The sequence below is a fragment of the Topomyia yanbarensis genome, chromosome 3 (genome assembly GCF_030247195.1).
Source record: "Topomyia yanbarensis strain Yona2022 chromosome 3, ASM3024719v1, whole genome shotgun sequence".
Classification (NCBI taxonomy): Eukaryota; Metazoa; Arthropoda; class Insecta; order Diptera; family Culicidae; genus Topomyia; species Topomyia yanbarensis.
Window position 1 is genome coordinate 259185883 of NC_080672.1, and position 27753 is coordinate 259213635.

Here is a 27753-nt window from a genome sequence, read left to right on the forward strand (position 1 = left end):
ATTAGTGTCGGATTCTGATGAAAGGAACTCGAAACGCCTCCAATAACTAATTTAACTATAGGTTTCGTGTCCTTTACGCGAAAAGCGGTTTAAAACAATTTTCTCCTTAGTGGAGAAAAAATAGTTTTTTATACCCAAATTTTTCTCCACCAAGGAGAAATATAGCATAGTGCATATCGCATTGGCATGCTAAGCCAAACCAAGTTTCGGTTCAACAATTCTCGTCAGCTTAAAAAAGAACTTCCTTTCTTACGGGACATCACGTAGGAAATCGTGTTTTATTTTTTTGGAGCTAGCGTCAATCCGGTGCTAGCTTAGTCCGTTAACTAAGTTCTGATGAGATTAACTGTCGGATTCTGATGAGAGGAACTCGAAACGCCCGCTATAACTAATTCAGTTAAAGGTTTCGTGTCCTTTACGCGCAAAATGGTTTAAATTTGGAGCAAATACTCCTGGTGGGACCAGGAATCGACTCAGGGGTGGGCCGATAGGGGCCATTTTTTCCTGTCACTCATGTTGAGAAAATGGCGTCTAAAAAATTATTTCGTACATTATATTCCCAGCATATGCTGTTTTCTCAATGCAAAGAGATATCTAGTAAAATTTATGAAATGGTTAATTTTGTTTTTCATTTTCATAGAAGTAAGTACATACATGGAAACGTCAAAGTGTATTTTCTCATAGTAACAAATATAACCCTAGAAGTGTCGCATAAATAAGAACAGTACGAGTATAATTAATCGGTCACCAAAAGAATTAAGCAGAATTAATATAAATTGTTGGTGGCAATATAAGGTAGACGAGCCGTTATTCATCTCATTAGTCAGGATGTTACACTATTTCGTTGATAACTCGACTTAGAGTGACTGGATTGTACTCAAATAGGTATCACCATCTTTGTTTCATTCCTAAGAAGCAGTACAGTTAAAATTGTTGTCTGGAAAATATAAAATGCTCGCGATTGAACGAGGCGAAAGTCGAGTACAACGAACCTTTATTCAGTCTACTATCTCTATTCATTGAGCTAATGCGTTGAATAGAGATAGTAGACACTGTACAGTGGAAGAAATCCACTGGAAGCCGCTGAAAAAGTATAACAATATATACACCAAAAGTAGCAGAATTTTTTAGGAAATAAAATGCAATCAAATTTGTTCACCGCACGCAGCTGGCCGGAGATATGGGGTTTTGAAGATCTGGAACATTACTGGTTTTCGTCAAATCTGATGCCTAATTCAGAACAGTTGCGAAAAAGTCCAACGATCAAGATGCAATCAAATTTGTTCACAGCACGCAACTGTGGCCGGAGATATGGGGCTTTGAACATCCGGATCCATTAACGATTTTTCTTCAAACCAGGCGTCATAATGCCAGTAATCACGATGCAGGTAGTGAGATGCGAGGATTTTTTTTCGAAGTTATTTTACCATAAGATCGGAATATCTTTGATCTTATATGAGACTTATTTTAGTAAATGTTCGATAAAAACATTTCCAAAAAAATATCCAAGCAAACAGAATTTTTATTCTAAACACTAGAAACTTCTGTCAGTCACAATTATTTCGAATTTAATATTTGGGATTGAATATGGTATAATTTATCTGCATATTTTTGATTAATTAAAATAATCCTGTGTACATATATACACGTAATCATTCTTCTTTAATTAGACTGATCAATAATTTTTTTAGTAACCACAAACATTTTTGTCTCTAAAACGACGAAAAAACTACAATATTGTTGTTTGATGGTTAATGACTATTATTTATCCAAAAAGACTGATCAAAGATTTATAACTTTTCTATGAACTTGATATTCTTCCAGGTTGTGGAAAAGTTTAATTGAGAAATCGCAATAATAATACCCCGAAACTAAAGAAAGAAAATTCACAAAAAAAAAATTCTTCAAAAATGTTCGAGAAACTTCACAAAAAGTGGAACGGGGCAGACAGCACAGCAGCCGGAATAAATATTTTTTAAAGTACCCAACCCGACCCGTATCAGATGATAATAAAACCTGAATATTTTTTTCCATCAATTCGTCATTCCAGAAATTAAGTACCCTCTAAAAATGTCAGTTGGAATATAATAAATACAAATAAATCGATGTCAGAAGCAATCTGGCAGTAGCAGCAAACAAAAATACGCACTCATACATTCTACCTCTGCTCAAGCTAGTTTCATAAGAAAGTTAAGCAATCGACAAATAACAGTTGTCACGATCTAACGTGAGTAGATAAGACACTATTGATTTTATTTTTGCGATGATCGTTTGTTTGTCTGTTGAAAGCAAACTTTGGTTAAATACGCTATCTAGTTTATTTTAAATATTGGCGTATCCGTCCTTCTGATAGCGGAAGGTGATAGCTTTCGTAAGTCATCTTCATACAGTTACATTATATAAGATATTCAATATTGATTACGTTGAATTTTGCGGTGTTGAGTGATTAAAAGTTAGGGAACAACATTGTACGCGAGTAACTCTGCAGATTTCAATTAAAATTACAATATGTTTTCCATGACTAGAGCCTGAAACGGGGTGACATCGTAGTAAATCATCAGACATAAATTTTAGTGATATAAAATTGAAGTTGTATTAGGTTGGCCTGAGGGGAACGTCTTCGTTGTTTTTACGCCACAACAGACTAGCGGGGTAATGGGTCGTCAAACGGTGATATAACATAGTTCTCACAAGCCTCCTATCTCATACCTCCACGTGAGTCTAAGTCTATTGATGACATTTGGTCCTTAGACCGGCGATGACTGGGTGCTATCAGTCTTCTGCCGATAGTAGCAGAATGAAAGGGTGTGAACAGATCTACTCGAGAAAACACTACCGTAACCTCTTTCTATGAATCTAATTTCAAGTTCCGTTATTGCTAACAATCCCGTGCATCAGGCTAACAATCCTTTGTATTTCTCTTCAATGTTCGTTATTATCGCTCGTATACGAGAATTTCACAAAAAAATCCGATGTGGAAAATAGGAAATACTTTCCTTGATTTATAACATCTTGCGTTATCATAACTTCTTGTATAACGTGTTATCACTCGATAGTTTTCAACCCATAAAATATATCGTAGAGAAGAAATAATGAAATCTGTCTAAATTCTATTGCAATAAATAGTTATCCGGCCCATTACGCAGATAAGATCAGCTTTTCTAGGCAATACTCCCATGGTCGGCTGTGTGGAGTTCAAATTGCTTTTGTTTGGAAAACATAGGATACTATCGGTACCCGGCTACCCAGAGTTTAAAAATTGAGCAAGATCTCTCCCTTTTCGAATGATCGTGTACTTGAAGACTAGCGAAACAACTACCTAATAAACTATGCTTTACATGTCGATCGCTTGGTTGGAGTCCTTGTACCCTTCTAAACCTCCAACTCCGCAACATTTATGGAAGAGTCTGGTTGATCCTCGTCCTTCCGCTAAACAGGTGGAGCCTCAACACTTCCCGTCTACCTTATCATCTATCCTTCCCCGTAAACAATGAATAATTTCAAAGACTCTAGCAATATGAATGTCAAATTTTTTGGAATTGCCCCAAAGATAGCTAATAATCGTCATTGGTTTCTTAATAATTCCGCCAGTTTTATACTCAGCCAGTTACCGGAGCAGACAGACGACTTCATCTGAAAACAAAGAACAGAGGCAACTATCGTGTGCGAATAAGAAGTATGAAAGCCGTACGTTGTCTAATGCCGCTATGGACTAGCACTGAACACGAGTGGAAGTTGCGCTTAGAATTAACTCGATATCTGGTACAATGCGATATACTGTTATACGGTCTTGAAGACATATTTCAAGAAACGGCAAATTTTTTAAAGAATTTATTGTTGATTTTCTGATGACTTTTGAAGTAATGTGCTTCATACTTTTGAATACAGAGCCCAGCAATCTTAGCAATGCTATTCAACTAGATTATCAACAATGGTTGACTTAACAGGCATAATTACTCCACCACTCTGTGTCTCTAACATTATTGACCCATACTTTTCGTCTACAATTTGTAAATACAAAAAACACCCACGGCTTGGCCAAGCTAATCGAGCCGTGTCAAAGTAAACGGCCTGTGGACACCTAGCTTACTCATATGTATTTGCCTTACAGAGTCAGACTACTGAACTTCAACTGAATAGTTGAGCAAATATTTTCCAACGCATTTATAAAACATACTAAAACTGTCCGAAATTTCTCCCTGATTTGAATGTAAACTCCCTGAAAATTCCAGGTTTTTCCAGTTCAAAGAGAATTCCCTGATTTTCCACGAGTTTTCCAGGAATCGACACCTCGATAATGCTGACATTCCATGTGCAAATGCCAGTACCGCCTTTACGTATTGACACACTGGGCAAGAGCCAGAGGCCCCTGGGTTTTGGGGGCCCCCAACATAGGATGAAATAAAATCATTCTAAAGTCTATATTCCAGAAAATAGTTGCACTCAATTGTGTATAATAATTCTCTAGTGAGATACGTCTCCCAACCTTTGAACGGAACGGATCGTTATCTTTCACAGTGGTGTTCGGTGTGTAAATTTCAGTGAGTGAAGGTCATCCTTTGTTCGTTCGTTAGCTGCCATTCTGCTGGTGCCGGCAGTAAATCCAGTACATTGTTTTCGCTGGTGCGGAACAATCGACGTTGTTTACAGATAAGTTTTGCTTTATTTTTGTTTTCCTCGTTTGCTTTCTTTCCTTTTCCCTACTTTTACTCTACCTTGTAATCAAATAATAAGACACATTCCCGTTTATATAACGCTCTGCCCTCGTGCTTAAATGGCCGAGGGCGAAATACCATCTGATGTAATCATGGAAGTCCCTGATCCCCCTAATACTCGCATTGCTCCCCGTATAAAGCAGTACCCAGAAGGTTCCTCTGGGCCATGGGTGGTATATTTTCGGACCGGAGAGAAACCGGTTAATATATTAAAACTTTCTCGAGATCTGACTGCTAATTACCCGGCCGTAACTCAGATAACACGTGTTCGGGCAAACAAGATACGTGTTCTAGTGAATGATCTCGGCCAGGCAAACGCGATTGCTTGCTGTGAGCGCTTTGCGCGGGAATTTAAAGCGTACGTGCCTTGTGTGGCATGTGAAATCGATGGGGTAGTGTCCGAACCGGGCCTGAAATGCGAAGAACTGTTGGAGCACGGGGTTGGCTGCTTTAAGGACCCCTCTCTTGAACAGATTAAGATCTTAGAATGCAAACAATTGTATACCGCAAACACCGAAGGAGGTAAGACTACCTACTCTCTATCAGGCTCGCTTCGGGTGACATTCGCCGGGTCCTCTCTTCCCAACTACATCCTCCTTGACAAGGTTCGCCTACCAGTTCGCCTGTTTGTACCGCGGGTCATGAGCTGCAGCAATTGCAAGCAGTTGGGCCACACATTGTGGAAATAAGAAACGATGCGGCAAATGCGAAGGAGAGCATGAGGATGACTCTTGCGACAAAGAAATTGAAAAGTGTATTTGCTGCGGGGGCCCTTCACATGCTCTTAAATCATGCCCTGCGTACAAGCAGCGCGGGGATAAAATTAAGCGCTCCCTTAAGGAACGCTCAAGGCGTTCTTATGCAGAAATGCTAAAGAATGCTTCGCCATCTGTCCTGTCCGAAAATCTCTATGCTGGTTTGGCTAACGTTGAGCAAGAATCTGACGACCCACGAGAGGGAACATCTTTGGTTAACCCAGGGGAATCCAGGAAGAGAAGAAATCCAGCCTCCCCTACATTGCCCCGTAAGGGTGCCAAGGTGTCGTCCACTCAGAGTGCGCCAACTACAATCATTAAATCCAACGGAAGTGATGCACAAAAGCCAAAGCAATTTGCTCCAGGACTTGGAAATATTAATTCTAACAAGGAGTACCCACCACTTCCAGGGACACCAAAAACCCCAAGTGTCTCCTTTTTTCAAACAGATACTCAGTCCAGTAGCGGTCTAATGAAATTTTCTGACATAGTGGACTTAATTTTCACAGCTTTCAATGTTACTGATCCTCTTAAAAGCCTTCTGATACGTTTTCTCCCTATAGTGCAAACATTTTTGAAGCAGTTGACTACTAAATGGCCCCTCCTTGCAGCGATCGTATCCTTCGATGGCTAAGTCATCGAACGAGGTCACCGATTCGATCACTGTTCTACAGTGGAACAGAAGAAGTATCCTCCCAAAAATCGATTCCTTTAAATTTTTACTAAATAGTTTAAAATGTGATGCTTTCGCATTATGTGAAACTTGGTTAACTTCCGATATAAATCTCAACTTCCACGACTTATATAATTCGTCTGGATCGAGAAAACCCCTATGGAGGAGTACTTTTGGGGATCAAAAAGTGCTATTCTTTCAACCGAATTAACCTCCCTTCGACACCAGGCATTGAAATTGTCGCTTGTCAAGTTTTCATCAAAGGTAAAGACCTTTGCATTGCTTCCATCTACATTCCTCCTAGAGCCTCGGTAGGGCACCGAACGCTTTGTAATATCACGGAATCCTTACCGGCACCGCGGCTAGTTCTGGGAGACTTTAACTCGCACGGTACGGTATGGGGCTGTCTTCATGATGATAATAGATCAACATTGATCCAAGATCTTTGCGATAATTTCAACATGACCATCTTAAACACGGGAGAAATGACGCGGATTCCTACACCACCAGCACGCGCAAGCGCGTTGGATTAGTCGCTTTGCTCGATATCGCTACAGTTAGATTGCATGTGGAAGGTGATCCCTGATCCCCACGGTAGCGATCATTTGCCTATCGTGATTTCAATTGCTAACGGTTCAAGACCATCGGAAACAATCAATGTCTCGTATGACCTCACACGGAACATTGATTGGAAGAGTTACGCGACCGCGATATCCGTTAAAATCGAATCCACTCAAGAACTTCCTCCGGAGGAAGAGTACAGGTTTTTGGCTGGCTTGATTCTCGACAGTGCGAATCAAGCTCAGACTAAACCAGTACCCAGCGCGAATACCCATGGACGGTCTCCCACCCTGTGGTGGGATAAAGAGTGCTCAGAGCTGTACGCGGAAAAGTCCACTGCATATAAGGCCTTCCGGGAAGACGGGTTACCCGCTAGCTATCAACAGTACGCGTCGTTAGAAAGGCGAATGAAGAGTAATGAAAGCCAAAAAACGCAGTTATTGGCGCCGGTTCGTCGACGGGTTAACGAGAGAAACAGCGATGAGCACTCTTTGGGGTACGGCTCGACGTATGCGTAACCGTAATAATACCAACGAGAACGTGGAATATTCAAACCGTTGGATATTCGCTTTCGCCAAGAAGATCTGTCCGGACTCTGTCCCGGTACAGAAAACGTGCCGCGCCGCGTCTCCTCCCGATACCGCGAACGAAACACCGTTTTCGATGGTGGAGTTTTCACTTGCTCTCTTATCATGTAACAATAACGCCCTAGGGTTAGACAGAATCAAATTCAAATTGCTGAAGAATCTGCCTGACACTGCAAAAGGGCGCTTGCTGAACTTATTTAACAAGTTTCTTGAGGGTAACATTGTCCCTCATGACTGGAGGCAAGTGAAGGTCATCGCCATTCAAAACCAGGAAAACCAGCCTCCGACCACAACTCGTATCGGCCGATTGCAATGCTGTCCTGTATTCGAAAGTTGTTCGAGAAAATGATCTTGTTTCGCCTCGACAATTGGGTTGAAGCAAATGGCTTACTGTCAGATACACAATTTGGCTTCCGCAAAGGCAAAGGGACGAACGATTGCCTTGCGTTGCTTTCTACAGAAATCCAAATGGCCTATGCTAACAAAGAGCAGATGGCATCAGTCTTCTTGGATATTAAGGGGGCTTTTGACTCAGTTTCTATCAACATTCTGTCAGAGAAACTGCACCAGCATGGTCTTTCACCAATTTTAAATAACTTTTTGCTAAACCTGTTGTCTGAAAAGCACATGCACTTTTCGCATGGCGATTTAACAACATCGCGATTTAGCTACATGGGTCTTCCCCAGGGCTCATGTCTAAGTCCCCTGCTCTACAATTTTTACGTGAATGACATTGACGATTGTTTTGCCAATTCATGCACGCTAAGGCAACTTGCAGACGACGGGGTGGTCTCTGTTACAGGGCCCAAAGCTGCCGACTTGCAAGGACCATTACAAAATACCTTGGACAATTTGTCTGCTTGGGCTCTTCAGCTGGGTATTGAGTTCTCCACGGAGAAAACTGAGTTGGTTGTTTTTTCTAGGAAGCGTGAGCCGGCGCAACTCCAGCTTTTATTAATGGGTGCAACGATCAACCAGGTTTTCACATTTAAATATCTCGGGGTCTGGTTCGACTCTAAAGGTACCTGGGGATGTCACATTAGGTATCTGAAACAGAAATGCCAACAAAGGATCAATTTTCTCCGAACAATAACTGGAACATGGTGGGGTGCTCACCCAGGAGACCTGATCAGGTTGTACCAAACAACGATATTGTCGGTGATGGAGTACGGGTGTTTCTGTTTCCGCTCCGCTGCGAACATACACTTCATCAAACTGGAGAGAATCCAGTATCGTTGCTTGCGCATTGCCTTGGGTTGCATGTACTCGACCCATACGATGAGTCTCGAAGTGCTGGCGGGCGTTCTTCCGCTAAAAAATTGATTTTGGGAACTCTCATATCGATTGCTCATCCGATGCGACATTCTGAACCCGTTGGTGATTGAAAACTTCGAGAGGCTCGTCGAGCTTAATTCTCAAACCCGTTTTATGTCCTTGTACTTCGACTACATGGCACAGAGCATCAATCCTTCTTCGTACAATCCCAACCGTGTCCGTATCCTAGATACTTCTGATTCTACTGTATTCTTCGACACATCCATGAAGGAAGAGATTCGTGGAATCCCGGACCATATACGCCCGCAGGTGATCCCCAATATATTTTATAATAAATTCCGAGAAGTCGACTGCTACAAAATGTTTTACACTGACGGATCAAATCTTCAACAATACTATCACCGCTTCATTCAAGCTCAATGATCCCGCTTCAGTTTACGTCGCAGAGTTAGCTGCAATTCAGTACACCCTTGGGATCATCGACACTCTGCCCACAGATCACTACTTCATCGTTTCGGACAGCCTCAGCTCTATCGAGGCTCTTCGTGCGATGAAGCCTAAAAAGCAATTCCCGTATTTTCTGGGGAAGATACAGGAGTCCTTGTGTACGTTATCTGAAAAATCTTATCAGATTACCTTTGTTTGGGTCCCCTCTCATTTCTCTATCCCGGGCAATGAAAAGGCCGACTCATTAGCAAAGGTGAGCGCATTAAATGGTGACATATACGAAAGACCAATCTGCTTCAACGAATTTTTTAGTATTTGTCGTCAGAGGACGCTCAACAGTTGGCAAACCTCGTGGAGCAACGGGGAACTTGGACGATGGCTACATTCGATTATCCCAAAGGTATCAACGAAGCCTTGGTTTGGGGGGATGGATGTGGGAGGGGATTTTATTCGCGTAATGTCCCGACTTATGTCCAATCACTACACCATGGATGCGCGTTTGCGGCGTATTGGGCTTGCGGAGAATAGTCTGTGCGCTTGTGACGAGGGCTATCACGACATCGAACACGTTGTCTGGGTATGCGCCGGTTATTGTGACGCCAGGTCTCAGTTAAAGGAATCCCTTCGGGCCCGAGGTAGACCACCCAATGTACCAGTCCGAGATATGCTGGCAACTCGTGATTACCCCTATATGTTCTTTATTTATACCTTCATAAAAACGATAAATATCCCAATTTAGCCCCTCTCTTTTATTTCTCGTTTTTAGAGTTTCCTCCTGCCTTGTGGAACCGATCAGCTCCAGAGTGCCACTATGTAACCGCCGTCGCCCTTACCACTACGCCTGCATAGAAGGAAACTGAAACGAGAGCGACTCGAGGTCCGATGACTTTTGAAGGATTCCCCGCGAGTCCGAAGAATACCATCCGCCAATCCGGTACTCGACGAGTTACTAGACTGAGGCGCAAATTTGTTTCGCTGATCCCCCATCCCCCCCCCCCCCCCCGTTCGAGCGAAAGTTGCAAGTTTTGCTCTTCTTTCCCTGTCTCTCCCCTGTCCTTGATACAACTGCTGCTACACTGATGCGGAAATAAGCCACCCTCTGAATATCTTGACCAAGCATAAGTTTTAGTTAAAAAATTCAAATTAGTATTCTGTATTCCTAGTTTTAAGATAGCTATAATTTTTACTCTTTATTGAAACTCTTGTCCTCCATCTTGTAAATAGAATTGAATCCCTAGTTTTAAGATTTCTGTGAAGTTTCTCATAAATATTTGGTCCCCCTTTTGTGTACTAAACTATATTGTTAGTTTTAAGATAACCGTAAAATATTTCGTAAAATACTATTACTCCCCCTCTTGTATATCAAAGTGAAACCCTTGTTTTAAATTTTTTCATAAAAAAATCTTTTGGCCCTCTCTTGTATATTGAATCATATTTCTAGTCTTAAAATAGCTGTAAACTTTCTTTTCCTTTGTAAAAAAAATATTTCAACATTGTAACCTCCTAGTTTTAAGATATCCAAAATGTAAAAACAAAAGCATTTGGCACCGCCAAGCCAACGCATTTGTGCCTATCAAATAAACGAAATGAATAAAAAAAAATTCTTTAGTGCGTGGATAAAAATAGATTAATTGCAGCACGGGATCGCACATTATGGTAGCGGAATTATGGTAGCATTATAAAATGAAACACTGCATAACTATTGAACAAATTTAAACGTCGATTAAACATTTCGATTCAAGTTTAAATTAATTTTGAACAAAAACAATGAAATGATTTATACAACATGAATACAAAATTCGAAAGGCAACGACTAGGAGCTGCATCAGAACACGGTGGCAAAATTTGCATAAAAGCTATACAGAAAGTGAAAGAAGATGAATCGAAACTCGCAACTAAATGCTTGTTTCGCTAGCGATTTGTAGATGTGGCAAATATTCAATTCTTTATCACGTTTGGAACTGTGCACGGACAAATCTACAAGGAAACCTTCAGAAGTGACTCCTGGACTTCTCGATATCTCAGGAAGACTCGACACTTTCTCGATCGGATTTGGCATCATTAACAATGCCGTCTTAGACTAGTACTGAAACAATAATGTTATTTTTCTACTACACTCCGTCCTACCAAAAAAATTGGACTATCCTTAAGGCACAAACCCCGAAAAAATCTTAAAAATGCCTTTGGGAAAGTGTGATTGAAACAGTGTATACCAATCGAACCTACCTTTATTCTAAATCTGGTTAAAGGAGCAAAGGCATGATATTTGAAGAACCTCGGACATTGACCTATGCTGTGTGTGAACAATTTTTTATCCATGGGACCCAATTGCTGTATTCAATATCTCGGTTTACGGTCAAATGACAAACGCAGAAGCAGATTATGCGGCACAGTGACGTATGTAGTCAGGGAATTGTGCCTCACGGCAACGTGCACTCGATTTGTGCTCTATTTCGACTGTTTTACACGACTGGTATTGAAATGAATGTGACCACTCATATTAATACGGTTTAGTAAATATGTTTACGTAACAATTAAGGTATTGGGCATTTGTACTTTCGACTTGTGAATATACTAATTATTGTTATTATTCGAATTCTCTATGTAGGAATTCATATCGTACTTTGTTACTTGCAATAATTCTTAAGCCTTTTATGGTGCAGTATTCTCTGTGCATGAATTTGAAAGAATAATCAATGCCTCACCAAAAAATTGTAATTTTAAGTTTATTTTCATGCACATATTGGGAGCATGAATAAAAAGATAAAATTAAGTTCCACCGAAAATACACACTACTTCTCGTGCTTTCTTCAACGAATTTTGTTATAATTTTCACGCTGATTGAAAATTACAGTTTCATTAAACGGGATACTAATGCACTTTAATGTGTTTTTAATCCAATATTGATGTAAAATAAATGACATGTAATATCACACGAACGAAAGTGTGAAATTGTATGCTTTTTTATGCTCCCATTGAGTGCATCGAATTCAAATCATCAATTATTAAAAAAAATCATCAATTATTAACTTTTATTCATATCTTTAGCCTCATTTGGTCTATAAACAATCGCTGAGATGCATTTTGAAGGAAATGAGTCAGGGAATCTAGAAAAAATAGTTATTTTTGGTTACAGTGTTGCCAAATATGCTATATTTCCAGTTTAAAACTTAAATTGCATTTTTCTCACAGTTCGTGCATTTTTGTTTCGAAAATGATTATGCCATTGTGTTTATCAGATAGTTTTACATATAAAAACATCTCATACATAAAGATAATTTGAGCGAATCCTCAGACACAGTCATTTGAAGCAAAAAATTAAAAATTTCTCAGCACGTTTCTCGCTATATCTCAGTAACCAAGCAGAATATCATAATTTTGCAAACGCCACTTTGTAGAGATTTTTTGGACAAGTAATGTGGCATATCTAAGTTTACCCCAAAATGGCGTTTGTCATAAGATAGCACAACAGCGACGATGTGTCGACTAAAACGCTCGATATTTTAGTAATAGTTCTTCCATCCATTAACAAAGTTTGAAAGTTACACAGTGCTGAGAAAATCAAATTTAATATGTTGAAACTACATGAAGTATTCCTGAAATCATTGGCAGCAGTGCGATTCGTTTGAGGTTACACGTTGTGGAGTATGTACGAAGACATTTTTACTACATAGTCTGGATAACATTCAAATAATGGACGTTCAACCCGCGTACTCCGCCATTCTTGCTTCTTGACGAAGGCACTCTTCACCCTTAAACAACGTTTCACAACTATGAAGATCAGATTACACCGTCTGGGAAGGGGATAGCGTAGTTGGTAAGTCCATTACACTGTACGCAGCTCACCTGTGTTCGAACTTCCACCACAGCTTATAGCGTGTTACACCATTTGCCCCTATCCATCAGATCGGTACTGATTTTTTTTAAGATCTACTCGAACCATCCTCCGTTTTTGGACCTTACTTGGACAGTTACACCAACACCTATAGCGATAGAAATCTAACTTCGTATTAATCCATATATTTTAATTCCCACGGGGTGGCATGAAGTAGAAATGGCTCCGTGATGTTGGAGATCATTTTTGATCACCCTACTCTGCAGTTGTTTATACCTGTTCAATTATAGGGGCCTCTTAGCTCAGTAGTGCCTAGGGGCCCCGAGTGGTCTTAAGACGGCCCTGGCAAATGCCCCTCTACTGGCTTTTAGTTTTTGAATTTTGCCACGCATGGGGCTGAGTACACAATACGCACGTTTGAAATTTTCAAGGTAGGACACCGATTCCAAACGCATCGCAAGTGGTTTATGTGAATGTAGTGCAAGCGCATGCATTGGGAAACAATCATATCTGAATTTTCGCCAGAAATAGCAGAAATACATGGTACCATTGTATCGGGATTTTCCATTGTACCTTTGATCGGAATTTCCACCAGAAATTCTAGAAATACCTGATCGCTGTTTTTAGCAGTAGATAGTAAAAATTACAGCATTCAAATTGCCAGGCTAAGTATATTCTACTTCACTTTGGTTGTGCCTCTTTTTAATTTTGACTGCTACTCGCTAGTTTTTGCAAAACTAGCAGAGACTTATTTTAAAGAGAAAATTAAAAGCTTTCAAATGAGTATAGTGTGATCGCAGGCATTCTCGGGTGTTGTAGTTGTTATCGAATCAGAAGTTCGAATTCAACAAAAATTCATGGCAAACAGTTACAATAACTAAACCAACTAGTGACTTATATTTTTGGCGATTTGGAAAATTTATTTTACGTGCCAATCACTTAAAAGCTCGCAAAAATGTCTGATGGCTCAGCTGATACGAGAAAATATTAGGGAGAATATCGCGTAACCTTCATATGGTCGGTGTTAAGTCAGACCGGACTAAGTCACAAAACATCAAAAAATGAGATAATGGTGTCACTGGATAAGAAATTTCGTCAGCTACATTCGACTTTTCCAGATTTGGAATATGTAACAATAATAAAGAATTACGACGAAAATTAATTTTCAATTATAATGTAAAGGATGCTACGATTCAAACTTTAAACTCGTTTTTCTCGAAATCAATATTTTGTCCGGTCTGACTTAACACCGACCATATATGGTCTTAAGTCCGGGCCCGTCCGACCATGCACACCCCAAAGCAATAGTCAGGTCGCTTTGTCGAGGCAGGGGGAAGACCTGGATCGGCCACTTAACCCATCCAGCAAGTTTACAAAGGATAGGACCGAAATTTGGAGTTTTCCAAGCAAATTCAACATAACATCAATAAGCTAAAATAACTGGAACAATACTTCAACGGTGAAATATGCATACAAGAAATATTTCAGAATCTGAGGAACCACAAGTGTTCAACTCGGTGTGATTTAGCATCATGATACTTCTCTCAAAACGTGGAGTGCCACGAGGACAATGATACACATTTCGTATCAGAAACTACGAATTCACCAAATTCGTCGGTAAAAAAACAATTGGGTAAAGAGCCAAGTCAAATTATCGAGCAAAATCAGTATCCCTAAATGCTATCAGATCATACATTGTGAAAGCAGTTGAGGATATCTTAACTCAGGTTCAAGCAATTGTACGCAAACATACGTATCAAGTGAAAAAACGATTCTATATGAGCGACCGAAAATAAAAGTCGCAAAAACAGAAATCGGACGAGGACTCTCCTTTGTAAGAGTCTGATAACAAAACCTTTAGTATAACAACTGCAAAGAAATATATCCGATTTTTACAAATTAGTTTTGTACAGCAAACTTTCAATCTTGAACATCACTATACACGGTCGCTCATGCGGACGATTTATTTAATTTTAACCGGTTTTTATACTGGAGGATCAGTCTTGCCAATTTTTGCGGGTGAGAACATTTTAAACGATTCTTATGCTGAAGGATCTCTGTCCGATTTTTACGCTTGAAATATATTTCTGAACTTTGTTTTCTTATATATTTGAAACGAATTTTACGAATCATGTTCTGCCCTTGCGTCTTTTTTTTCGGTCGCTCAATCTTTCGCTATCTTTTCGAACAAACAAGCGTACATTGCGATCAGTAATGAGTTTACACCGTTTTCAGTAGTGTATCACGTCCTTTCAACTCGCTATTACGTTATGCTATTACGGCTACCTGGATGCCAAGGAATCTTTGATAACAAATTGGCCAAAGAATACATCAGGTGTGATTTATCAAACATGTTCGTTGGGCAAGCCATATCGAACGAAAACAATTAGCTTGAGAAAGAGACAGATTTGGAATTGGTGATACAGTAGGCTGTCGATAAACTTTTTTTCTGGAATGGTAGGTTTTATGCGTAATAACAGGTCTACTCTGCTAAGTATCATTACTTAATTTTATTACCGTGACCTTTAAAAATTTTCATTTGTCACGCCTCTCTTAAGTATCAGCTTGAACGATATATAAAAACAACCGAACGAATCGTTACTAACTACAATGGCAGTTTTTAACTTGTAAATCAAAATCAGGCTAACATAAAAGAATTAAAAAGAGTGATGGCAATTGAAATATTCTCCTACCATTACTAACATGTACTCGATTTCATCTAACTTCAAATATTGCATTAAATCAACAGAATACAGTTTAAAAACTTACCTCCGAGGTCACACCACGCTGCTTTCCACAATCCGGGCAGAAACCCGGATGATGACTGAAATGAATAACCAACGATTTCCGTTTCCGATAGCTACAAAACAAACAAGCATTACCATTACACCGATAATTTCCATTTAAAGCACACTGCCATACCTTTTATCGCATAACAGACACTGATAAACTTGCTCCTTGCACCGCTCGCCAGACAGCATATTTGAGTCGTTGGTGTCCAGGGTGTTTGTGTCGGAGGAAAGCATCAACGACGTGTTGTTAGTGGAGGATTCTTCAGAGAAAATTTCATTGGAGATTGAATCATCCTCGTCTTCGTCCTTCAGCATCAGCAGCTCATCGTCCTCGTCTTTCAGTTCCTCGAAGCATGGATCGTCACCCGTTAGCGAGTAGGGCGGATCGAAATCAAAATCTTCCTTTTTGATATAGGCTGCTGGAGGAGAATGCGACGAGCCACCGCTGTAACAAATCGCTGGCATTGTGGTACGAGTGCGTGAACGAATCGGTCGCTCCGCCTTGAAAATCTTCCACGCTGGAAAGATATTCTGTTCGAACATGTTGAACAGTAACTTGAAGTTACGGGAAGCAATCAACCGCACAAGGGAACGATTCAGCTGGACATTACCGAAGCATGTCAGCGTATCAAGTCGTTTGCGTGGTTTGATTTTAACTGCACCGGACAGCGGCATATCGTCGAAGAGTCCTCCACGTAGTAGCTTTCCCGTGATGTTATATGGGGTGAGCGGAAGCAATGGTTTTGCACTCGGATGTACAAGCAAAATTCCATCACTGCCCACTGTTCCCGGGATATTATTGCGAACGTTGGTTCGCAGTTCACAGGCGGCAGACAAAGATGACGGAACCGATGTCGCACCGCGCGATTTCAACAAATTTGCAATAATCACATTTTGGATGTTGTTCAATTCTTTGAGTATTGACGGCTTATATATACGCTCTTGGTTGTCGTTGTACAAAAATTTGACATACAGCTTAATGGCCGAGATGAGAAACAGTAGCGCCTGGTATTTATCGTCCGATTGCAGACATTTTAGAGTTTTGATTAGGGATTTAACCTGAGAAATGTAGAAATTCGTCAGTAGAAATTCCAATGGCCAGTTCCGGAGCGCAGCAGTCATGAAATAAGACAGAGAAAAAGAAAAAAAATGTAAAATCTGCCTCAAACAAGTAACAAAAGCGGAATTTCTATGATGGAAGTCCCGTTCTCAGCGACATACCTGTATCTGGAACAAGTGCGCCTGGGAGTTGTGCTGCATTTTTACCTCCATAAAGGCCGGAAAGCACTTGGTAATTTACAATTTCATTAGATTGTTTACGAAAAATCTCCTTATTGACATATTGCTTTTCACAGTTTTTTTGCTTCTGCTTTTTTTATTTGTCAAAGCGGAGCGAAATTTCGCCCCATCTTGGTTGAGATGATGGAGCTGAGGGCGAAAAAAATCAACAGCCGTGTCGTTTGGAGAGTTTCCCGATGATGGGTGATTGCTCGAATATACACTATTCCATATGACACGGACTGTTAATCACACACAAAACGAAAAGTATGAGGTGAACTGCAGAAAGAGCTCATGAATTTGGGCAGGATGTAAAAACTGCTTCTAACGTATATAGGGCTTAATTTTCTAAATTTAATTATATACATTTATATATCTATGTAAGGGATTGTCATTGTTGCAGAACACGTTTTGGTTCCTTTGTACCCCGCAAGCAAAAAACTCAAATTTAGGAGATAGTCGATTATGACGGGTATTCCGAATTATGCATTTGAAATTCGAGTGGAACAGTGACGTAGCTAGAAATTCGAATTGGGTGGGGTTTTAGTGAAAATCGATGATTTTTGAAAATGCTAGGATTTGATGCACTTTGATTAACCCTAGAACGTTGCACTCTTGTACAAATGTACCCCATGCCATATTTGGGGCCATGTGAAGACGAGAGCTAGTTCATAATAAAAGTAGGAAAAGGTGATAAAGCCGGTTTCTTTTGGTCTTCTTGGAAGCAGGAGTCAAAGTTGGTGTGGTGTACATTTGTACCCCAGTGTACGGTTGCCATTAGCACAGATAACAGACATTTAGGCCAGAACAAAATTTCTTCAAAAAACTGTGTAAACTTTCAAATTGATAAACGTTGGAAATCCGTGTTTCACTATTGCTATCTGCGCAACTGTTTGCTATACCTGTTTGACAGTTGCACCACAGAGAACAGACATCCATGATCAAACAAAAATATTTAAAAAGCGTGTGTAAACGTTTGAATTAATATACGATAAACACTTGCGCCGCCACACCAACCTATCCCAAATATCCGTCAAATCCATTCCGGAACCGTTTCGAAATCCTGAATGGATTCAGTATGGAATCTTGCTCAAAGAAAACAGCCGATTCCGACTCTATCGGTTGATTCATTTGAGCTGGAATTCATGCTGGAAGTCCGAACCGGTTCCGGACTAGTTTGACTGGGTAGAGGAATAACCGCTGTTAATTCTGTCGAACTCAGCCACAAAAACATGACGACAGTAGCGCACCTGGTTTGGATATCCCAACTAGCTTCGAAACCGTTAGAGATTTTACACAAGTTGAATGCTGAAGATGGACGTCTGTTCTCTGTGATTACGCTGTATTCGCCAGAAAGCGACTATCAACAACCAGCTCGGTGTTCGTCAAAATGCTTGTCCGTCTCCGTCCGTCAAGTAGCACTGTACCCCGCCTTGCAGATGCGCCGAACAGTACTAAATCTGGAGCCACTTCCTCTCAACAGCCAACGAGTGTGCAACAGTCAGAAACGTTTCATGGCTCAGTCTTGCCTCAATGCTGCCGCTGCCACGGGATTATCGTATGCCGGTACTGTATCCGGTAATGCTCACGACTCTCCGCTCACTGCGGATGAGCTAACGGCTTTGGTGTCCGAGGAAAACGTCATTCTGCATACGTGCAAAACTCGAACTAGACATTTAATGGCGGCAATAATTAACATCGCAAATTAGATTACTTGTTCGCTCAGGAATAAACATGTTGAGGTGCTTGATTTCCTCATCACGAAAGAGAACGACAGCATTGTCATCGCCGAAACTCATCTGAAGGCTTCCGATCCAGTGTGGTTGGTGGGGGTGTGGCTGATGCGGTGAGTTGTAACATCCAATGCCGTTTGCTACCAAACATTCAACTCAACTGCATCGAAACCAGAGGAGTCGAGGTTATTACACCACTTGGCACTATCATCATCATTGCGGCCGACTGTCTGAAACAAACCATCATCCGGGATGGTACATTCACCTTGTTTAAAATGATTTAACTAACTCGGCGGCAGGTAAAGTTCATCACAGGGGACCTCAACGCCCGGCCCGAGGCAACAGCAGGCGGAACCGGAAAGGAATCGTTCTTGCTAACGACTTCGAATCCGGTCAATAAACCATCCTGGCACCGGAGAGTCTGATTAGAATTTCCATATCGGAGGTCTATTCCGTGCTGGATATCTTCCTCTCCAACATGGTTCCATATAATTCACCGGTTGTCTTCAGCGAGTTGTCATCCGTCCACTTTCTGGCGGTGCTGGCGCTGGCTGCAACAGTCGAAACATTACAACATCAGAATCGGCGAAACTATCATCGCGTCAGCTGAGAGCCATCGGGGCTGGGAGCTTAGCTACTTTTCTTCAGTGTGCAAGCTAGCAAAAGTTATGCCAGTGCTGAAACCGGAAAAAGATCGTACTGTTTCTAAAAGCTATCGGCTCATCAGCTTACACTCTACCCTCTCCAAGCTGTGTGAGAAATCAATTCAATGGCGAATACTTTCTTTCGTTACCTAGCATGATGTCTTCTTTAAGGAAGCGTTAGGAAGGAAGATCGACCATCCATCAACTCACTAAAGTTACCAACATCATTCAGTGGACCAAGTTGATGTTCCAAACGACAGCAAAAAGCGATCGTGGACATCGAAAAAGCGTTCAACAATGTGTGGCTTGACGGCCTGGTGTTTAAGCTGCATAGATACAATTTTTCGATGTATCAGATCAAGATCGTCAAAAAGTAACCTTTCAGATAAAGCGTTTCAGGTGTCCCTGCAAAATGTTTTTTTCAGAAAAATTTTCCATCGCTGTAGGTGAGCCCCAGGGAAGTATTCTTGAGCCCATTTTGTACATCCTGCACAAGGGTCGCATCATCAACGCTCTGTAGAACACTTCGCAGAGAGGTTTGGATTCTCTAACTGAGTATTTCACGAACTAGAAAACTGCTATCCACGCAACGAAAACTGCAGTCATCCTGTTTTTGCTTTCAAGATCACAGGCTTGTTCCGTCTGGCAATTGCAAAAGTCGGTTTGGCGACGCCCCTCCAATGCCCCGACAAAGTGCTCTACCTCGGTCTGACCCTGGGCATATATTTGATCCTCAGCTCTTATGTTGCCAAAATAACAAAAGCAACATATTCATAATCTACCCTGCTATTTAGTATGCAGTACCCGTATGGAGCGCAGTAAACGAAAAGGCGATTAATCAGGTTGAAATGGATTCTGGCAAGCGATAGGCCATTGAAATGTGGTTCTGCGCTACCCTCCGTAACTTGCCATTCACTGGAAAAATAGTGAGGGAGGTGTTGTACCCGGACACATAGACTCCAGCGCATACAAAATAATATTTTTAAGATGATCCTACATCTGCCCCCTTGGAAGAGAATTAGAGACGTACATGCAATGGCCTCCTTATAGACCCTAGAAGAATTTAGCGCAAAATTTGCAGAGAGGTTGTGAATGTTGAATATATTGCTTTGAAGTAAGTTTTAAAGTTAGCATTAGATGGGCAGGACTTTATTGAATACAGTCGTGATCAGAGCCGGAAAATGATTTTTTAAAATCAGGCGAAACTAACGTAAGAACGAAGCTTCTTTCCATACCACTAGCATTTTGCGAAATCGAAAATGAGAGAACGTGCTAGGACAAAGCAAGCATGTAGCAAAGCGTTTTCATTATTCTCTCCGCATGTTCGTTTTCGCTTTGAGATTCAGAATGATATTGGTAACTTCAAAGTTGAGCTTACTGCTGGGGAAACGAAAATACACTAGTAATGATATTTATTTGTCGATGCTCGATTCTGTAGATTTTCGAGCAAATGATGGTCTTGTAAGACGGAAGCCTGAGCGGTGTGCATACTTCTCATTTTAACTATGTTCTAGTTGCATTATTAAATGCATATTGCATTAATTTCATTTAATGAATGAGAATCGCAAATTACTGAGTATGCATTAAAACGAAATTGAAATTTCGGATTGTCATAGGAAAACGAAAGTCGCTGCTGCTGCTACTCGTTTTCGTAGAATCGAGAGAGGAGGGGACATCGCTTTTATTGTTTTATTTTTTCATGCATTTAGCGACGAAAGAAGCAAGGAAAGGACAAAGATGAATTCTCTGAATTTCGTCGTTCATTGAATAGGTATGAGAATTTTAGGCTCTGGTCGTGATTTGCTTATTGGGCCACAGGCTCTGTCAAACTAACGAATTTGAGTTGGACCGACTGACAAATGTCAAAAACTTTCCAAAGAAGCCGTTAGTAGTGCAAAAGATTGTTCAATAGATTGTCAAAGTAAATTTGACATGAGATTTTGACATTCAGATGCTTTTTAGTTGGACAATGGTCAACTAGCGGAGGTCCAACTAAAAAGCAGTCCAGTTAAAGAGTGTCCAACCAGCGAATCAAGACTGTAATTGAATTACCACCATGCTTGAAAGACAAAGCAAGAAACATGTCACAAAAACTAACCAAACAGAAAATATTTTAAGAACAAAGAAGAATAAAGATGGAGTGCTAAAATGTCGATCATTTACTATGTACAACATGTAATTAGACATAAAACCACTCAGAAATGACATACAAGTAAAGTTTCCAATGAATATAAGAAATAAAACTGTCGTTTTGACAGGCCACCAGCAAGTAGCAATTTGCCACTAGCCGGAGCTACGGTTGGCCAGCAAACGCTATATGGGTGTTCGTGCAAACTTGTATACAATCGAGATTCTGGCATGCGAACCTGTATGCGATGGAGATTTTCAATGTATTTTCATTTTTCATTTTGCTTACACAGGTTTTTCGAGTAAGTTTGTCCTAGCCTATATGTCTGTTCTATGTGACAAAACTCAACATGAAATTAACAAAAAAATGTTAAAAAAAATGTCTGAATCATTTGTTGCTCGCATGCCAATCGAACAACATCATGGCATCTTCGTGTGCCAGTATCTTTCGCACCCGCCTCCCCGCTGAGTGCAAAATCCATCGTGCGAAACCTTGCATACACGAACGAGTATAGAAATGCAACAGGTTCGAATCGCATACACATGATCTGCAAAGTGGGAGGGCAGAGTGGTTCCGGATTGAGTTCCACACTGACGTATTTGCGCCGCTTGTGAGCCTGCGTAGTTTAGAACTGAATATTTCCTTTGGTGAGCGTGGGCTTCCTCATCATAATCCTCAATACGAGGCTGCTCGTTTTTTAAATATTTTTTGACCGACCACGACCAGCCTGCTTTTGCCAGGTGGATCATCCAATTAATGCCATTTTTCATTTGATCGATTAATAGCAACTAAAAAGAGAAAGATCTGTGTACCAAGAGCTGCACATTTTCGTTCAAAGAGTCACCTTGAAGAGCCACTTTTTTGTGCCTCCCCTGAAACGTAACGTAATATTTTTAAACTGAAGACTACACAATGTGCCACAAAGAGCGAAATACACCGAGGAAAAATAGAGCAGCACAAAAACACTGCGGTGTGCAGAACGACCGCACAAAGAGAAACTTGAAACTAAAAAGAGAAAGATCTGTGTACCAAGAGCTGCACATTTTCGTTCAAAGAGTCACCTTGAAGAACCACTTTTTTGTGCCTCCCCTCACTGGCAAGCAGATAGGAAGGCGAGTCAAACTACAAATTCAGATAAAGATTGATCTGAAGAACGTTTTTCAAATGTTTTTTGGTTGCCTTCTCTGTTTCTGTGCGCGTGGGACCACGATTCACACTAAAGAGCCTCTTTATTCCTACTCTTTGAGGTGTGCGGCCATCGAGTGTAATGCACGTATGGGAGCCACACACATCGGAGTGAAGAGGTTTATTGTTAAAGAGAAGAGCGGTGGTTCGCATGAAAAGTGCAAAGAGCGATTTTTATTTTTCTCTTTATTTGCTCTGAGGTGCATTATATCCCTGGTCACCAGTCCTGAGATGAGTCGATAGTTTTGGTAGATTAAAATTCATTTACGAATTGTATTACACGCTTTTTAACTACTTTTGCTACATTCTTAATATCACCGGGGTACATGGTAACAAATGTTCTAGAGCTAACGATCCTTAAAATATGATGGGGTTGAAAAACTATAATTCCATTAAAAAAAATTATAATTCACATTTTCAACTTCATCGATTAATAAAATCTTATTTTGTTACATGTCGTCCTCCGATGAAAAATTTATCGACTCTAATGGACTGTCACTTTCTGCTCGGTTTTTCTGCAATTGATTTATCGCCGTAATAGTGTAAGACGACCTTTTTTATCCTGTTAATCTACAGGGTTTTGGCGGACTGAATGACTCCCAAGTTGCGTCGGAAAATGCGACATATGCTTCATTGACAATAAAAAGGCTCTCAACAAGCTGCCGCGACCTGCGTGAACAAGATACGACGGACAAAAATAAACATTTTGTTTATTTTTTGCATATTGCACAAACATCTTGAACAATATAGAACCTTCACGGCGCAATTATGCTAACGCATTGAGCCTTGTCGGACACACACCATAACGTATTTGCCATTCCAAATTAAAAAAAGCCTACAACTATGAGCATTCTTCACCATACTTTATTGCGTTCTATGTACAATTTTCCTGTTTTGGAGTATACTAAACAGCAAATGTGTTGATTATAATAATCATTTTCACCTAGGTAATAGCTCATTTTCCACTTAGGTTTTTTGCTATACATCGTTGTTGAATGTTCGGTGCAGACTTAATGCATACTTACCGAGCGGATTGATAAAGAAATGATAGTTCTATGCAATTAGTGGGTCTGGAACACATTTGTCATTTTTAGCGATATACAGTGGCACATGACACTTTCACACTCATCAATAATTTTCCTTATGACACTGATAAGACTAATTAACAATTAAAAGGTAGTGTTATCTAATTGGTGACTTTTTGCAGACGGTTCATTATGCTGTAATAGGAATTCAATTCGCAATGCGCGGTGAATGTTTGAAGTTCCTTAAGTCATGCTTTAGCCATACACCTCTGAATGGTATAAAAGAATTTGAAAAGTCGATGCGAATGCATTGTTATTGATGCTCGAGCTCACAATGAAAGTTGTAATTGTACTACTATTGTACCATTGGTCACTGGTAAACTACGCTCGTGGAGACTACTACACTCCGAGTGAAGAAGTTGGTAAGTGGTAATAACTCGAAATTTTGTACATTGAATTTTTAATCGTTTATATTATGGAAAGGTCGAGAGCTATCTCAGTATGATCCAATAAATGACAAACGATATCCGTTTGAATTCGGTTTGGGCTATTACTACCAGGGTGACATAATGCTGGTTCCGCCAGAGGATGGACGAGTTTCAATTCCTGATACTCTTACTTCGTACATTTGGCCAAATGGAAGAGTGCCATACACCATAGTTGGGAATTTTAGTAAGTTTATGTCTATTTTTGTATTGTTAATGAAAAAAAAAATTAGTTAGATTAAATACTAATTAATTTTAGCCACTAGTGAGAGAAATACCATTCGTAACGCTATGAATATGTTCAGACGAAATACTTGCGTTCGATTCGTGACGCGTAGAGCAACCGACAGGTTGTTTGTAACGATTGGTAATAATTTTACAGGATGCTATTCATACATTGGCAGACAATCGACCAATCAGTATAACTACATCAATCTGCAGACACCACAATGCCTGATGGCAGTTGGGACACCAGTACATGAGATGATGCATGCACTTGGTTTTTATCATGAGTTTGTACGGCCAGATAGGGACGAGTACATTTACATCAATCGAAGTGCCTTGCTGCCAGAGTATCAAAGTAAGCGTTTCAAGTTCACAAAGTAAGGCGATTGGTAACAATACATTTACATTGGTTCCAGCGGATGAGTTTTATAGAAACAATTTTGCCAAACTGCGACCGGAAGACGGACAGACATATAACATTACTTACAATTATGGTAGCGTGATGCATTATTCTCGCTATGCTGGGGCGCAAAGTCGTGAATATCCCGTCTTGGTTAATAAGGTATATCTAAATTATACTCCAAAACAAGTATAAATTTTATAGAGAGTTTTTGATTACAGAAACCATACGTAGGAGATTTTGGAAATGAAAATGGATTTGCAGCAACGGATGTGCTGGAGATTAACTATCGCTACAGCTGTTCGAATAGATATAGAACGCCAATACCAATAAATGGAATGATGGTTTAACTCGAACGGGAAATGTTGATTATGTAATTCTCTTCTATTGGCTTGGTAATAAAATAGTAGATTTCGTGGTAACATTGTCATAAGATTATTCGTCTTCGAGCGCACATTCAAGGTACAATCTAATTTCTTTTGCTTTATCTATTTCTCAAATTCGTGTTTGTGAAGGAAAGTGACCCTTTGTTTGCAGCATAAAAGATTGCCGATACAGTGGCATTTTCAGCGATCTTCGTTCTACAAGCGTATTGCGATCTACAGCTACAACTTACCATGAAATACAAAATATGGATCGCTTTCCAACTTTACTTCCAACAGATTACTGATTTTTATTTTTTTGTAGTGTAGTAGTGTTTACCATCGTTACAAGAGGTACCAATAGACCTTTCTCGTCCGACCTAACACCTGCTTTTTTTATTTTTAATCGAAAGATTACACATTTATAAGAACATTTCCGTAAAAATGAGGATTTTAGGAGCTATCATGAATTTTTAATGATTTTTTAAAATTTGAAATATGCAAGAATGTTCAATATTTTTTTCACCTCAGCAAGAATGGTGGGACTTAAAATGTGCGTTTGGGCAGCACTGCTTTGAATATTTTCACTTAAGTTCTTGACAACGCGGTAAATGAAGTGGTGAATCGCAGTACAAAATTCATTAGCAATGTAAACAAACTAAAATGAACCTCTCGCTGTATGAACATTGGATGAAAATGTTTAAACTCACTTTTTTGACAGTTCGCAGAGCTTGTTTAAGGCTAGTTTACAGTTCGGAAAACGTGTCACGGAATTTGGGTCCCTGTGTATTTTAAATGGAGCTCGGGATTTCAAATCCCGGGACGGGAAATGAGTCTACACAAAAATGTCAGTTTTCCTGAAGTGTAAACCTAACCGCGGGAAACATCACGGGATTTTAAAACTCTCCACACAGAAATCCGGCCGGGAACAATTCAACACAAATTGTTTCCGACGGGGAAAATAGTATTTTTATAAGGTTTGCAATTCGCTGCAAGTTTGATACTGTCTGTATTTTTAAGAAGCAGCAGAGTTTTTGGTTTGACAGTTTGGAGAGATCTCGGCGGGAAATTTTCCCTGATCAAATTCCGACGAAAATCCCGTGCGAAATCCCGTGATCCATTTCCCGAACTGTAAACTAGCCTTTACATAGACTTGGAATTTTTTGTATTTGACCGCAGTATGAGAAACTTGATTTGGTTCGCTTTTAAATGCGAATAGCTTGTATTAACAAGCTCGCTAGGCTTTCAATTTTATTTGACGTCATTAGGCAATGTTCCGTTAAATTTGGCATTTGTATTTTTCTTGTCCACGACTCGTTGAAGAAAGCGATTTTATTTGTTGCGATCAATTTAACTTTTGTTTTTTTTTTTTGCTGAATTACAACGTTAGCCACGAAACATTTTGATGATCTCTCGTAATTGCGTTGCAAATGTCCTTGAAATTATATACATCGCTTCATAGGTCCTTACCAATTGCAGCCGCTCCACCTCACCGGAATCGAGTTAGCCGATGGTCCAGCCTGCGTCACACTCGGCTGTCGCTGCACCAATGGTAGCTCTCCACCAGGCATCTGGATTAATTGCTCAAATCGCAGCTACTGCTGATAGTGTAGCGATCGGCTCCGTCGGTAATACCGTTGGACATACCCTCATCGGAATGTTAAGCGGTTCCGATTCACAAGAGGACAGGCTGCCCCGGTATCGGGCAAGGCAAATACTCCGGCAGGACCATGCTCGTGAGAGATCAAGCAGTTATTATCTTGTACCCAAGGCCAGGCCGTGTGTGATTCGTAACAATTACCAAATTTAGAAGTCCATATACATAGTGCACACGTGATACTTTTTTTGAATGAAAATAGTATAAATGTTGGCAAAATCCTACAGCACTAGGATCAAAGATAGAGTTTTAACACCAATTCACTGTGCTTCGGTGTTTTTTTGCAAACGAATTATCAGGTCTTTGTTGGTATTTATATTTTGATGGCGCGGTGAAGGGGTGGTTAAAGTGCGAGTCGTATCTTAAAAATCGATCGCTTGAAAGTAGTATAACTGATTATAAAATGCGACAACATAAACTCATAACCTTTCTAATGGTTATTTAGCCATAGGTAACGAGAAAATAGATACGTTTTATTCATGTACAACAAAAATTACTCTGCAATAATTTAATTTATTATTAATTGTTACGCGTGATTTTGTCTCCAGTGATTGGCCAAAATTGGTCGCTTTTAGAATCTGGTGCTCTAAACATAACTGTCCCATGTTAATAGCGAGTCCCATAACAAATAGGACAGTATAGCGATCATACAGCTGTAACAGCGAATTTAGCATTGACATCAATATAACCAGGTTGGTTGCAAGCAGAAAGAACAATATTAGCTGGGCTGCTAGCTGTTTATGCTACTGATAACACTTGCAGTCTGTCAAATTAACATGATTCTATGATCTAGCTTCAATGACGATGGAATATAGCCGAATCCAAAGCCTAACCCATCAGCGCATTTGATCATGTAATGGATATTATCAACTCTGAAAGAAATACATTTTATTGTTGTCTCTTTTTGAAGTTAGAACTTAGAACTTTTATACTACTGTGAGAATGGTCCTCAGCAACTATCCTTCCAAATCAAAGACTCGTGCTAGCAATG

The 27753-nt window shown here is 40.1% G+C and overlaps 2 protein-coding genes across 2 annotated transcripts in view; one reads left to right on the plus strand and one right to left on the minus strand.

The window, feature by feature from the left end:
- Positions 1-17084, minus strand: part of LOC131688841 (uncharacterized) — a 43781-nt gene extending 26697 nt beyond the window's left edge. Inside the window, exons 1-3 of the mRNA XM_058973400.1 lie at positions 16862-17084; positions 15771-16699; positions 15618-15708 (exon numbers count right to left, since the gene is read on the minus strand). Coding sequence (XP_058829383.1) covers positions 15618-15708; positions 15771-16699; positions 16862-16912 — 1071 coding nt within the window. The 5' untranslated portion in view covers positions 16913-17084. The remainder of the gene's footprint in view (positions 1-15617; positions 15709-15770; positions 16700-16861) is intronic.
- A 6883-nt stretch (positions 17085-23967) lies between these two features.
- Positions 23968-25093, plus strand: LOC131687886 (astacin-like). Its single transcript, XM_058971977.1, has 5 exons — positions 23968-24055; positions 24117-24305; positions 24378-24698; positions 24760-24905; positions 24965-25093. The coding sequence occupies exons 1-5, from the start codon at positions 23968-23970 to the stop codon at positions 25091-25093; spliced, it is 873 nt and encodes a 290-aa protein (XP_058827960.1).
- The last annotated feature ends 2660 nt before the right edge of the window (positions 25094-27753 follow it).

Coding starts and splice junctions, on each gene's coding strand:
- LOC131687886 (XM_058971977.1), top strand. CDS start 23,968: ATGAAAGTTGTAATTGTACTACTATTGTACCATTGGTCACTGGTAAAC. Junction 24,306..24,377: donor CACCATAGTTGGGAATTTTA/GTAAGTTTATGT, acceptor AATTAATTTTAG/CCACTAGTGAGAGAAATACC. Junction 24,699..24,759: donor CTTGCTGCCAGAGTATCAAA/GTAAGCGTTTCA, acceptor CATTGGTTCCAG/CGGATGAGTTTTATAGAAAC.